Below are 15,147 nucleotides of genomic sequence, written 5' to 3' on the forward strand. Positions count from 1 at the left end.
TTTGTGTGTTTCTTTCCCCCTGCAGCTATCTTCCACTGAAGTGTCAGGCTGTTTCTTCCTGCAGAGTGCAGACAGCTCTGCCTGTATGTAATTCCTCAGTATGTGAAAGCCCAGCCAGCTTAGAGGAGGATTTATCCAGCTTGTAAAAGATAAGAGAGAAGAGAGAAGCTGCCCTAATCTAAATAATACACAGGCAGTGTGCAGAGAGGGGGCTGGAGGGGGGAGATGCATCACAGAACCACAACACTGAAGAACTTGGCAGCCTTCCAGACACAGGCTGACAAGTCTGACAAGAGAGAGATAAGTTGATTTATTACAGAGATGGTGATAGTAAAACGTGCTGCAGTAAGCCAGAACACATTAGAATAGCTTTTGGAACTTGTAGGATGATAAAAAACAGGATGCAATTTTTGTTACGGAGTCTCTTTAAGGCCGCTATTGAAGCATCCTGGGCCTCCATAACACCTGAACAGTGCCACAGGCTGATTGCCTCCATGCCACGCCGCATGGAAGCAGTCATTTCTGCAAAAGGATTCCTGACCAAGTATTGAGTGCATAACTGAACATAATTATTTGAAGGTTGACCTTTTTTTGTTTTAAAAACACTTTCTTTTTTATTGGTCGGATGAAATATGCTAATTTTTTGAGATAGGAATTTTGGGTTTTCATGATCTGTATGCCAAAATCATCAATATTAAAACAATAAAAGGCATGAACTACTTCAGTTGTGTGTATTTGAATCTAAAATATATGAAAGTCTAATGTTTATCAGTACATTACAGAAAATAATGAACTTTATCACAATATGCTAATTTTTTGAGAAGATCCTGTATACACACACACAGACACACATATATACACACACACACACACAGACACACAAGCATACACACACACAAACACACACACACATACACACACACACACAAACACACACATATCCAGGAAAGGAACTTTAAACTCTCAAAAACGAAAAATATTGTTTTTCGTAAAAACGATAAATATCGTTTTTCGGAAAAACGATAAATACCATTTTTAGTAAAAACGATAATTATATATATTTTTTTTACAAAATATCGTGCGTAACCAGGCTCCATTATTTGACTGGCGCCATTTTTAACTGGACGCTAAAATTTAGTGAATATATTGAATGGATACTTTAGGAAGTCCCTTACATTACATACAAATGGTAAGATTGGATGAAAAAGTTTGGCTAATTAGTGGCCATCATTAGAATACAGCTGTGATGGTACTTACGTTACTTCCTTTGTGCTTACTAATATAACAAGGAAGGAAGTATGAGTGCAACACAATCTTCCAGTATAACTACAATGTGTTTTTTCTCTAGGGTGGAAGAGTAAAGACAATGTACCAAAACTGGTTCGTGATTATTTGGACAAGAAATTTAATCTTGATCCCCTTATAACACACTACATGCCATTTGAGAAGATCAATGAAGGATTCGATCTTCTGTGCAAAGGAGAAAGGTATGTCATGCATTAAAATAATACATTCATACGTGTGAGTGCTCCACATTGACTGCAAGTGCACATCAACTTATTCACTAGTGTTTCAGAAGCCCCTATATGCTCTGATGTGATCCAGGATCAGAATTACGGTACACATTTTTGTTTCCTAACAGCAGACAGTGTTTTTATTTTTTTTAAGCAGTTCCCCATTGTTCTTTTTGGGGATCCTTAGCAAATAAGCCTCAGTGTACTAGGATGGTTAAAGTAAGGTGAAGTGAATTTATGGTATGTTTCCTCATTCACTTCAAATATCCAATCATTTACAGAGATAACCCTCTACACAGCCTTAAGTAAATAAGAGCCAAAGTAGGTAGAGAATGTTTAGGAGTCAACAAGTTTTCAACATGTTCGGCGTCATATTAAAACATAAAATTGTACTAAATGTGTTATAGAACATAAAACAAAAAGGTAAAAATTACATGTAAAAATACCACAAGATGCTTTAAGATGTATATTTAAAAGGGGTGACTGGTAAAATGGGCATGAGGAATCTCTGATAGTAGAATATCAGCAACTATACAGATATTCTAGTATCCCTCACTGTAATGTTATCATCACACTAACCCTTCCCATCTATGACTAAAACTAACCTAACCCCACCTACTCATAACACTATCCTTTTATAATACCCAAGTGCCTAAATTACCTTCCCAGTCCTCAGCTATAACATAGCCAAATGCCTTAATGGTTATTACAATCAAGCAGTCCCTTTACACTATCCCGTCACCCATGGGGCTTGATTCACAAAGCGGTGCTAACAGTTAGCACGCTGGTGAAAAGCCCTTTATCATGCCTAAACTGAGTTTAGGCATGATAAGTTTAGGTGTGATAAGTTTAGGTGTGATAAGTTTAGGCATGATAAGTTTAGGTGTGATAAGTTTAGGCATGCTAAGTTTAAGCGCCAACTGCGTTAGCACCGCAGTGCACAGCTGATCAAAAGTTTTACGCTAGCAAAGACTGGTGCACTTTGTATAAAGTTTAATGGCGCTGCTTTGCGTGCGGGACTTTGCAAGCGATCTAAACTTATCTAAACTTAGCATGCCTAAACTTATCACACCTAAACTTATCACACCTAAACTTATCACGCCTAAACTGGCTTTTCACCAGCATGGTGCAATGGTTATCATGCCTAAAGTCTTTCAGGCATGCTAACTGGGTTAGCACCGCTTTGTGAATCGAGCCCATGGTGCTTGGCTACATTACAGCCAACAAGTGACTATTTTAAAGGGACTCCGAGCAGTGCAGAAACTATGGAAAGATGCATATCATTTTAAAGCTCTCTTTCTCCTCTTTCCAATGATATATAAACCGCCACCCTATGCCTTTTAGTTTTCGCTATTTTCGCGATTGAAATTGCCGCGGCCGCGATTTCGATCGCGAAAATAGAGAAAACTAAAAGGCGTAGGGCAACGATGTAGGTGTCGTCAGAAAGAGGAGAAAGAGAGCTTTAAAATGATATCCATCAAGCCATAGTTATATTGTATTACACAGGGCGACTTTTTGTCAAAGTCAGCAGCTGCATTCAGCAGAATGGAGCTGCTGACACTGGGGAAAGTGTCGTCCTGTGTAATACAATATAACTATGGAAAGATGGATATCATTTTAAAGCTCTCTTTCTCCTCTTTCTGATGACACCTAAATCGTTGCCCTACGCCTTTTAGTTTTAGTTTTGCATCTTTCCATAGTTTCTGCACTGCTCGGAGTCCCTTTAACGTCTGATGGTGCGCTCTGGGACCGTCAATTTCCAGAGTCCACCTAAACTAGTATAAACAAACTCTGGTGTTTAAATTACTCACCAGGCGCAATTGTAGCCTCTATTTACATAGTATCCTATAGTGGCACCCAAAGTACGAGGTGTGCCTCGTGCCCATTTTATCTGCTCCTGTTCTAAGACAAGCATTGCTATCTTTCAAACAGCTGAGCATCAGTTCACATTTTCATGTCAATTTGCATTTTTATTATTAAGTATAATTACAAAGTTATAGAAGAAATTGGTAGTACAGTATATCGAGCCTGATAATTAAAGAAACTCTGTAACTTCAAAACAGTTCCCTGGGGGGTACTTACCTCGGGAGGGGGAAGCCTCTAGATCCATTTCTCCTCCATCCCACGGTGGCAGTTCTGGGCCCCTGAAACCACAGCCGACAAGGGAAGTCAGGTGCAGTAGTGCCTGCAATATTTATCTTCCCCTGCTCCAGCACAAGCGCAGTAGTGGCTCTTGCTCGGTGTCAGGCGGAAATAGCCGATCCCAATCGGGTCTGCTCTACTGCGCAGGTGTAAATGAATTGCGCCTGCACTGTAGAGTGGATCAAATCGGGATAGGCTATTTCTGCCTGACCCAGAGCAGAAAGCCACTACTGCACCGGAGCCACCAGGAAAGGTAAATATTTACATGGCCGCCATTACAGCTAGCACTGCCACCGTGGGACAGAGGAGGACGGGGGAAGCCTCAATAGGATCCAGAGGCTTCCCCCTCCAGAGGCAAGTACCCCTGGGGACATTTTTAAAGTCACATGTCCTCTTTAATGTATATCACAGATATCTGAAGAAATAAAGGTCTCTTTTTTTGCCATGTGGCCTAATGATATGGAATTGTTGGCCACCATCATCTGTACTAATCTTCAAAGTGTACTATTTTAACTAAACATCTAAGTCGAGATAAAAAGTTTCAGTGGTGTGGCTTCCATGACCAATCAGGTTATGCTGTGGTGGACTCTTATACCTGACCTGCTCCTTCAGCCAGGGCCGGGCCGAGGCATAGGCTGGAGAGGCTCCAGCCTCAGGGCGCAGTGTAGGAGGGGGCGCACAATTCATTCAGCTGTCATTCCTAATTGTGTATGAAGCAGAAATAAATAAGAAAAGGGGATACATAGCAGTGACTGCAAGCCAGATAACTAGATATTAAGGTGTTAGGGAGGTTGCGGGCCCTGTGGCACCTCTTAGTCTAATAGCAATCAGTGTGTGACAGCTGGGGTGGGAGGGATGGGGGGGCGCACTTTGGTGTATCAGCTTTGGGTGCTGGAGGACCTTGTCCCGGCTCTGCCTTCAGCTGCTATGAAAGTTACGATATGGTCTCAGAGAACCCAGCATTGGGTCTGTTTGCAGCATTTTACAGGCAACCTATGCGGAATTGTAGCAAATCTATTTCATAAGTAACAGGCTATTGGGTTTCAGTTGGTCGCCCTGAAAGCTTTATATATTAATTTCTGTGACTCAAGATACACCTGCAAGATCTCTCCAGTTACAAGTGTTTAATAGAGATGGCCCAGCGAACTTCCGTGGTTCGCGGTCTGGAAGTTTGGTTCGCCCCCATAGTGCATCATGAGGGTCAACTTTGACCCTCTACATCAAAGTCAGCAGGCACATTGTAGCCAATTAGGCTACACTGCCTCTTGGAGCCCAACCCCCCCTTATAAAAGGCAGGCAGCATCAGGCAGTGGACTCACTTGTGTGCCTGCAGTAATTAGTGAAGGGATAGCTGCTGCAGACTTTCATAGGGAAAGCTTAGTTAGGCTCTTGTAGGCTTGTTAGCTTGCTCCTGGCTGATTGTTATTGCTAAAAAAAAAAAAAAGCACCCCTCAACAGCTCTTTTGAGAGCTAATCTTGTTCTTGTGATCTATTTTTTTTTGTGTGGCCCACTTGCATTATATACAGCCTTGTCAGTCAGTGTCACTGTGCCTGTCTGTGTGTGACAGGTGCACATGTAATACCCATCATTGCATATACCTACTACCTGTTGTTCACTTCAGTGCACCCACCTACCTACGTGAGCGCACGCAGTGTGATATACCACTCCGTGCATACCTGCTAACTGCACCTGTGTGACTGACTGCACATTGTATTAGTCAAGTCAGTGCATACCTTTCACTTCATCCTCCCCAATATGGACAAAACAAAAGGCAGAGGCAGGCTACCTGGCAGGTCTGTTCGAGGTCGCGCTGTCGTGATTTTGTGCGGCCCGCGACCAAAGTAGAGTGTTCAGAAGAAGGCACGTGCTATCAACCCCCAATATTGTCAGGACGTAGTAGACTATTTAACACAGAACACCTCATCTTTCTCAGCTTCCGCATGGAAGCATGACAATACTTCCTCCTCCTGCTCTGTTTCTGGCACCCCACTTAACACTGAGTCGGCCGCCACCACCAAAGTGCCATCACCCCAGAGCTCAGCGGTGTGGAAATTTTTTTGTGTGTCTGCCTCAGATGAGAGCAATGCCATCTGTACTCTCTGCCACTGAAAATTGAGCCCTGGAAAGAGCAAGACTCACATAGGGACAACTACCTTACGAAGGCACATGATTACAAAGCACAAACTGCAATGGGAGGACCACCTGAGCAAAAGTAGCACACAAAAGCAAAGACACACACCGCGGTGGAAAATATGCAATTATTTCTCAAAAAAGGCAATACCCAAACTGTACCGTGATGTTGAAAGGCAAGTGGTGTCATCTCTGGCACACAGCGTTGGGTCAAGGGACCACGTGGTCTGCAAAGCACGGTCAGGCCTGCCCGAAGACTAAGTCAGTCCCCACACACAGCATCTCTGCCTGCACGCCATATGACTGCCTGCCCCAAGACTAAGTCGCTCCCCACACAGCATCTCTGCCTGCAGGCCGCTTGACTGCCTTCTCCGCCACCACCAAAAGGGTCCAGGGCTCCAGGCAGATTCCTGAATTTTTAAGGCCACTGCTAGCAGCGGCCTCTATAATAATTTTTCTGGTGCATGGACATGCACTGCAGCTGCAACAACGAAACAAAAGGCATGTACATGTGCCAATTCCCCTTCGTGATCATTACCTTGCCACGGTGAAGGGGCTTGCGTATCACAATGAAGCAATGACCGCCGGCTATATGAGTGTCTCAGGGGGGAGGGGCACACCCAAGATAATAAGGTTGTTGCTCCATTGTGGACAGACCAAATTTGATCAGCTGGACAGTCACTGTTCTGTCATTCAGCTACCTCAGCACGGCGACCATATGGGCTTGAAAACCGCCACGGCCTGCACTCTGGCCATGGTGCGCACCAGTCCAGCACGGCCGTCACTACACAAACAGCTGTTTGCGGTGCGTTACACAGTGAGTTTGGTGTGTCAGTGTGAAGCAGTACTCTAATTACACTCCCTGATTGATGTATACACATGCAAGATGTTTAAAGCACTTTAGGCCTGCAATTTAGCATTCAATGTGATTTCAGCCCTTAAAACGCTGCTTTGCGTCAAATCCAGATTTTCCCCCGGGACTTTTGGCATCTATCCCACTCCGCCATGCCCCCCTCCAGGTGTTAGACCCCTTGAAGCACCTTTTACATCGCTTTTGTGGCCAGCATACATTTTTCTAGTTTTCCAAGTTCGCCTCCCCATTAAAGTCTATTGCAGTTTGCAAAAGTTCGCCCGAACTGAACTTTCGCGGGAGGTTCGCGAACCGAAAATCGGAGGTTCAGGCCAACTCTAGTGTTTAACATTCTCTTCCTTGTTCTCCCATGCAACACATAAGATTGCATATATTTGAACAGCTAAAAACTGTAAGATTGAGTTTGCCATCAGAGCTACAACACAATACAGCAGCATGTGTGATGGGACCGCACTGCTGTTAGTTATTTTACAATATTTATAATGCTTTATATTTCCTTCAGAATATGGTATTGGAAAGATGGAGGGGAGGTGGGGGGAGGTGGAAGTAAGGCAAGGGGTGGAAAAGACTTAATGCTGGGCATACACGGTGGTGTATGTTCTTATCAATCGAGCCGCTGATGGCTCGATTAATACATTCCGGCGTTTCCGATCGCCGCATGGATCAATTCCCGGCTCGATCCGCGCGCACGAGCGGTGACACGCCGGCATCGAGTCGCTGGCTCGATTCCGGCGCATAAATTTACCGTCTATACCCAGCATTAAGCCTTAAAGCTGTAGACAATCTTTGAATAAGAAAGTAAACATAAAATAAAATTTCCCTTGTACTGTACTGAGTGCAGTTATGTTGGAGAGAATAGCATAAGTAATAATAGCATTACTTTATGTTAGTGTAATTAAGTATTCATCCACACTGCTGGTTTACAGGACATCCATAGTTTCCAGCAGAGAAGGGCCAAAATGTTCTGCCGGCTAATAGTTTGTAGTGAACAACGAGTGTTCACATTTGCCCCCTAAGATGAACACTTGGCGTGTTCAACCTGTCCCCTATACATTATGATGGAGCCAAATGTTGACCACTCACCCCAGATTCAGCAAACACATGGCAGCCAATCGGCTATCCCTCTGCGTACAAGAGGAATCGGCGCTGGAGACTTGGGCGCAGGACACAGCCAGTATATGGCTGATCCTGCTGCCGCACAAGTCCGGACCGTGTTAATTACTATTCCCCCTCCAGGCCGCCATGGATAGTGGGGGAATGAAATAATTCAGCTTACAGCTATTGCTGGAAGCTGAATTATTGTTTTAAAAGCAACTTCAGCTCCGTCTACTGACGGCGCTGAAGTTGCTCCGTGCCTGCTATAGCCGTAGTTCCTATTACGGCCTATGGTGGCGCCGGCTGCGCCCAAGTCTCCTGCGCTGCTGCGCCCAAGTCTCCAGCGCTGGATTCAGCATGTTCGATCCCTCTCACCTGGACCACCCCCACCTATCAGAAAGCTAGCACAGAAGCCATTTTGCAGCCTGTGCTTGGCTTCTGTGCTAGGCAGATGAGGGCCAGTGGGTTGCTGACAGGGAGAGAGTTAGGTAGGCCTGTGTTCTGTGTCCTCAGTGTAGATTCTTGCTGCTAACACATTGTCCTGAACAGCTAAGCCCTTCATAAGCCCCATCTACGCCATACAATTTTTTGTCCGATTCAATTCATTGATTCGATTCAGTTCAATCCAACATGTCCGATTCATGATTTGATTCAATTTGCCATTGTTTTGCAATGGCAAATTGAATCGAATCATGAATAGGACATGTTGGATTGAATCGAATCAAATTAATGAATTGAATCGAATTGAATCGAATCAGACAAAGAATTGTATGGTGTAGATGGGGCTTTAGGGCTGATACATTGTTTTTCTTGCTATTGTATTGCTCTTCTGTAGTCACAGTGCACAAGTTAGCTGTTGGAGACAGGTCTTCTGGTCCTAGTATTGCACCGACCATAACCCAATAATCCTTCACACTACTACTGGTATCTAGTAACCACTACTGCCCCTTGTATAAGGCCTCAGTGCAGAATGTTTTGTTTTGTTTGGTCACTTAACCATCATTGAACTACCTCAGCCTGAACATAGAGGCTGGAAAACCGCAAATGCTTGCACTCTCATGATTGTGCGCACAAGCACGGTGGCAACTACACACCACTATACAAAGATTTTTGCAAAGAGGACTAACATTTATGTCCCGGAGGTGTCAGCTAGTAAAAACAAAGATATGCTCACCTGACATAATTACTAAAGGTCTCTGTGGTTGTTAGCGGACTGTGGTGCGTTAAACGCAGCGTTTCATCTGTCAGTGTGAAGCGAGTGTAACCCTTACACTACCTGATGGACGTGTACACACAGTATTCACAAACACCTGATTACTTAAACTAACAACACAATTGTTGCCTCTTTGGTAGGATATAAAATGTAACTTTCAATAAATAAAGATATAAAATACACCCTGAGCTGGCTGTCTTAATTACAAACTCATAACTTATGAACTAGAGGTCTATAATAAGCAACACTGGAAAGATTACTTCCCCCCCCCCCCCCTTACAGTTCATATCGTCAATAATAAATTACACAAAACCCCCACCGAAATAACCCAACATGTTTCACTTCCTAGCGGAAGCTTTTTCAAGGGAACAAAGTGAAGTGCAAAAGTGCATTGGTGGCTTTGGTGCTAAGGTGCAATATTATTAAAACAAAGAAAATAACATGAGTCAGATAGCGTGTCCGCTCATGACAGCAGCCTAAATGAACTGGCTTATTTGGAGTCCTTTTATACTTCCTGGACAGTCACATGGGTGTGGGTGTGTTCCCAACTCCACCCATTTGTGAAAAAAGTCCTGGTGATTGGTCCCTGGGCTTGTCAGAAAATGGCCCAGCCAATCAAAGGGACTCTCCATTGGGACCCATTGATACCAGATAACCCCTTATTCTATGTCCACTACACTCCGTAGATCAATATTTCATTTCCCTCCGTGTTTAAGATACTTAATAATCCAAAGACTAGTCGCTCCTTGTAGCGCTAATACGCAGAGTGAGAAGTATCATATTTCCGCGCTCCCCATTGGCTAACACCTTTTCCGAGCTCAGCAGCAGAGTGCCCAATCATATCCTGGTCACACCCATCTCCCAACAACTCACCAATCAGCTCTCCCCACGGAACACGTCCAATAAGTCCGCACGGAAGCTTATGTACTGAGGCACAGGATGAGTCACTACTCATGCGAGTGGCTCATCTTGCAGAGTGACTCACCATAGGAGTCAGTGCTGAACAGTTGCTCCATCTCTGGTTCGATTCCCACCCTCAGCAAAAACAATTAATATCTCTGTATTATTAACTCATATTTATATTGGAGGAAATTACTGTGTAGTCCCCAATTGGGAATATATATTAATTTCTGTTCTATTGTTGTATAGCTCATATGATGGTAGGTAAAAACGACACAGGTGTTAATTTATTTTTAGGAAGATCATATAGCAGATGGAGGATCTTGGCAATCATACTCCCTCATACACTGGGGCCCATAAAATGCCCTTAATGATCAAAGGAGGGGGAAGTGGAAGAGGGGAGGGTCCATTATTGTTCTTATTAACCCCCATGTATACTAAGGTTGGTTGTCATTGCCGAAGCTTCAGATGGAAATACACAGCTAGAGGATCACTATAAAAGAATATGTGTGAACATATCCATATTCTCCAGAATTCTTAACCCCCCAAACATCCCATTAATCCATATGCAGGGAAGGGGTAAAGGCTGCATAATAGGGGGCTGATACTTAAGGACACCTAGATACGTACATATATATATATATATATATATATATATATATATATATATATATGAGGAAACCATTCAGGTGCACATATACATAAAGTCGAGATAGAAAAAACATAATGGAGCATATTACCCTGAGGATTGGCAATAGTTCTTCCATAAATATACATATTCAAATACCCTGTTATACAGAAGGGAGGGGGGGAAACACCCCACTGGGGATAGTCCTTTACTGTAATAAATTACAGGAAAGGTGCATATGTGAAGCCTTCATTAAGGCCAACTGGTGACATGGTACCAAGTCTATAAATCCACTTTGCCTCCAGTTGTCTAAGCTTGAGGTCCAGGTTACCACCCCTGGGGCCTAGTTGTCATTGCTGTATCACCCAAAATCTCAAGAATGCTGGATCCCCAGCATGCATCTCCTCAAAGTGTCTCGCCACTGATGTATTTCGCTTAAGTTTAATGTCCCCAATATGTTCTAGAATTCTCATTTTCACAGCTCTAGTGGTTTCCCCTATATAAATCAACGGGCATGGACATTTCAGGGCATAGACCACTCCCTCCGTGTCACAGTTAAAGAAGTCTAGTAGTCTATAGACCCTGTCGTTTTTGGGGGCTTTAAACTCTTTACATTTCTCCACGTTATTACATGCTTTGCATCTACCACATTTGATACCGTTCAATACTGGGTTCAACCAAGTTCGCTTTTTCTCTTTAAATTTTGTGCCCTTTGCGGGCAAGAACGAGTGCATTAAGGAGTCACTGAGATTTTTCCCCCTCCTGTATGTGAAGCGGGGGGTTAATGGTAGGAAGGCCTTAAGTTGCGGGTCTAGTTGTAAAATTGACCAATGTCTCTCCACTATTTTTCTTATGTTTTCTGATCTATCTGTAAATGTATTGATGATTCTAATTGCATTACCTTTCTCCCCAGTGTTCATTTTCTTTCTTGGTATCAGTAAATCCTGTCTCTCTGTTTCTTTTTCTTGGGTCTCTGCTGTCAACAGCACATTTTCTGGGTACCCACTTTCCCTAAATCGCCTGTACAGATTTTGGCACTCTAAATCAAAATCTTCCGGATTTGAGCAATTTCTTCTTGCCCTTAGGTATTGGCCTCTGGGGATCCCTTTTTTAAGGGGGGCTGGGTGAAAACTCTCCCAGTTCAGGAGAGAGTTCGTGGATGTTGGCATTCTAAAGATTGTAGTGTCAAGCCCTCCACTTTGATTTTTCCCGATGTGTACATCCAGGAAATTTATGGAGTTGTAATCAATTTCATATGTGAAATACATCCCTATGTCGTTCGTATTCAAGATGTCAACAAACTCTACAAACATCTCTCTGGGGCCGTCCCACAAGACAAAGATGTCATCTATGAAACGGCCCCAAAAGACGATATGGGAGGCATAGACCACAAGCTCTTCTCCAAATACTGTAGTGTCCTCCCACCAACCAAGAAAGAGATTGGCGTACGTGGGAGCACAGGCCATCCCCATGGCGCATCCCCTCTCCTGTCTGTAGAACTGATTTTGAAAAACAAAGTAATTGTGTGTCAAAATGAATTTAAGAAGTTGTAAAATAAACTCAGAGTGATCCCTCAGGTGTATACTTCTTGCTTGTAGGAAGTAGTCAACTGCCCTCAGGCCTAAATCATGCCCTATATTGTTGTAGAGGGCTTCTACATCTAGACTTGCACTTCACTTTGTTCCCTTGAAAAAGCTTCCACTAGGAAGTGAAACATGTTGGGTTATTTTGGTGGGGTTTTGTGTAATTTATTATTGACTATATGAACTGTAAGGGGGGGGGGGGAGTAATCTTTCCAGTGATGCTTATTATAGACCCCTAGTTCATAAGTTATGAGTTTGTAATTAGGACAGCCAGCTCAGGGTGTATTTTATATCTTTATTTATTTTATATCTTTATTTATTAAAAGTTACGTTTTATATCCTACCAAAGAGGCAACAATTGTGTTGTCAGGACGTGTACACACGCCGGATATTTTTAAGCAGCACTTTATTCCACCAATTTATGGATGTAATGTGATTTCTGCCCTTGAGAGATGAAAACACGACGCTGCATCAAGTACGTAATTTTTGCTGGGACTTTTGCCATGGATCGCCCTCCGACATGCCCCAGGTGTGTGGCCAGAAACAGTCCCTATAGGTTTTAGAATTCACCTGCCCATTGAAGTCTATGGCAATTTGCAGATTTGCCAGATTTGTAAACTTTTGCGGAAATTCCCGTTTGCCCTTACCAAATCTTAAATTTGATGTTCATCCTTTCCCCAGTTTCCAGTATCCTTAGAAATTTATTTTAGTTGAGTTTTACCAAGTTTAATTTTAACTTGTTGTAGGTGTCTGAGGATACTTTACCACTTTTAATTTAAAAAATGAGAATATATTGAGTGCCGTACTTTACTTTTATCAAATGTGTCTCTTTTGCTTTTCAGTATCCGCACTGTGCTGACCTTCACCTGAAATAACGATCTCCTTCTGAAGATTTTAAAGTTTAAGTAAAGCCAAACATGTATCCAGCTTGTGCTGCTAGCCTCCTTTCCTCATTGCTAATATTTGGATTGAAAAAAATAATAATGCCCTTAAGTACGGGTTTGTGAAGGTAAAGATGTTGTTTCCAGAGGTTAATTTTCCCTGCAGGAGTAAACATAGAGCAGTATGTAGCTGACTTGACCAGGTGATCATTTTTTTATCAACTGACTAGCTGGTAATAATCACATGATCATGTCTCACTTCCTGAATAGCCTGTAGGTTAAAAGAGGAGACAGAACTGCAATGCAGTCAGCTGATGAAACCATTCACATGCTTCATGAATTATTCTTTAGGAAGCAATGATTATATCTAGTTGGGAAAGCATGGCATCTGCAACCAAACCCAGCTCGGTGATCTGTGTAGACAGCTCTTGCTTTAAACCACCTATACTGACAGAGTATCCATCTGTCCTCCAGAACTGTGGTAGTGGACGTCACCACATCACTAGCTGAAGAAGACTGGATTCTTGAGAAGAAGGTGACAGTATTGATCAGATGATCACAAATCACATTTAAATTACTTAAAGAAAGAGGCTAAAATAATTTGTTTTATGCAAGGGGCATTATTGTATTTCATATAAACATTCATTACAGCATTAAACAGCTTTAGCTAAGAAACATGATACATTTCTTGTAATATTTTAAAAAGTCATGTATTGCTGCAATAATAAATGATCACTGTCCATTTCCTTAGCTAGCTTAGATTATATGTTAGTCGATTCTATCATTTGGTTGGGAAATAAAATGTATATGTGTTGGAACTGATTGAAAGTGATTTTTTCCCCTAATCACTGTCAATTAATAAAATCATTAAATAGAAAGTAAATGTCATTGCCGTGTGTGTGAATGTGTGTGTGGACAAAATTTCGTATTGTAAGCTCTTTTATAATTTTCTGTGTAAGTTTATTTTTCTGCCCAGGCAACAGAACTACAAGTCTTTCAAATGTAAAGTAAATTTCTCCTAGCCAACTGGCTAGTAATGGATCTCAATCTTACAACTGCACCACCCTCCCTGGGTAGCAGGGCAGGTTACAGTGCTAGACCATGACCCATAGGGCATGTTCCTGACTAGTTGAGGTCAAAGTGCTGTCAGGACTTCTATATCAACAATTCATGCCTGAAGAAATAGTAAAAACTGCTTTGCATTCTCACCATGATTTGTGCTAAAATGCCATTAAAACATAAACAATTTTAGAGAATGTCGATATATGCATGATGCATGATCCTGCAGTAATATTAATGCATGCATGCAGGCAGTGCACAGCAATGTTCTCAGTACTATCGTCAACAGAGTATTGCACATTGCACAATTAGCGCAACCCACTGCGCATGGGTAACATGAACGTTACTATGGAATGCACATTATTTTACTTGCTTAACATACGTCACCAAAACAGCGCTTGTGTTACCCATGTAATGTGGGTCTTGCCAACTGCGCAACGTGCTGTACTCTGGTGCCGTTAGTACTGGAAATAGTGTTATGTCCTGCATGTGCATGGAAATATGACCATAGCAGGTTCTTGCATCAAGCCCAATATTTCTTATATTATCTGAGGTGTAATGCAAAGTGGTGGAGGATGTTCAGAGTTTTAAGTAACAATTTACATGCATTTTAAAGTGACACTGAAGCAAAAAACATATAAAATATCATGAATTGTATGTGTAGCACAGATAATTAAAGTGGACCCAAATTAAAAATACAAGATTTCAGAAATATAATCTATTTTCTAAATGATAATTATAAATAGCAGCCTCTTTTCAGCTGCATGATGACAAATATAAAATATTTTACATTTATTGGAGGAACTCCTCCCCTTCCTTTCATATTGCCGGGACAGAATCCAGCAGACTAGTGGAGTAGGTGGTGTCAGGCAAAGGAGGAATTGCTAATGACTGCCACCAGTATAACCCTAGTTATGAAAAGAGAAGGGTGAAAAGCATGCACTGAAATGCTGATAGGCTTGAAGGAGTGTTTATTTATCTTTGTATGTGTCAGAGTGGTGCAACTAAATATTTTGAATTAAAAAAATGTTTGGTTTGGGTCCGCTTTAATAGAACATTATAATAGTGTAAAACAAGGAGCGGTATCAGAGCTACAGGTAATACCAGTAACCAATGAACTACATCTAGTA

At 42.3% G+C, this 15,147-nt stretch overlaps 1 protein-coding gene across 1 annotated transcript in view; it reads left to right on the forward strand.

The window, feature by feature from the left end:
• LOC137504044 (alcohol dehydrogenase 1) overlaps positions 1-13,841 on the forward strand; it is an 89,765-nt gene extending 75,924 nt beyond the window's left edge. The window contains exons 8-9 of the mRNA XM_068231970.1: positions 1,349-1,487; positions 12,920-13,841. Of these exons, the coding sequence (XP_068088071.1) occupies positions 1,349-1,487; positions 12,920-12,947 (167 nt within the window). The 3' untranslated portion in view covers positions 12,948-13,841. The remainder of the gene's footprint in view (positions 1-1,348; positions 1,488-12,919) is intronic.
• Positions 13,842-15,147: the final 1,306 nt, after the last annotated feature.

This window comes from Hyperolius riggenbachi, chromosome 1, assembly GCF_040937935.1.
Source record: "Hyperolius riggenbachi isolate aHypRig1 chromosome 1, aHypRig1.pri, whole genome shotgun sequence".
In the NCBI taxonomy this organism is placed as follows: domain Eukaryota; kingdom Metazoa; phylum Chordata; class Amphibia; order Anura; family Hyperoliidae; genus Hyperolius; species Hyperolius riggenbachi.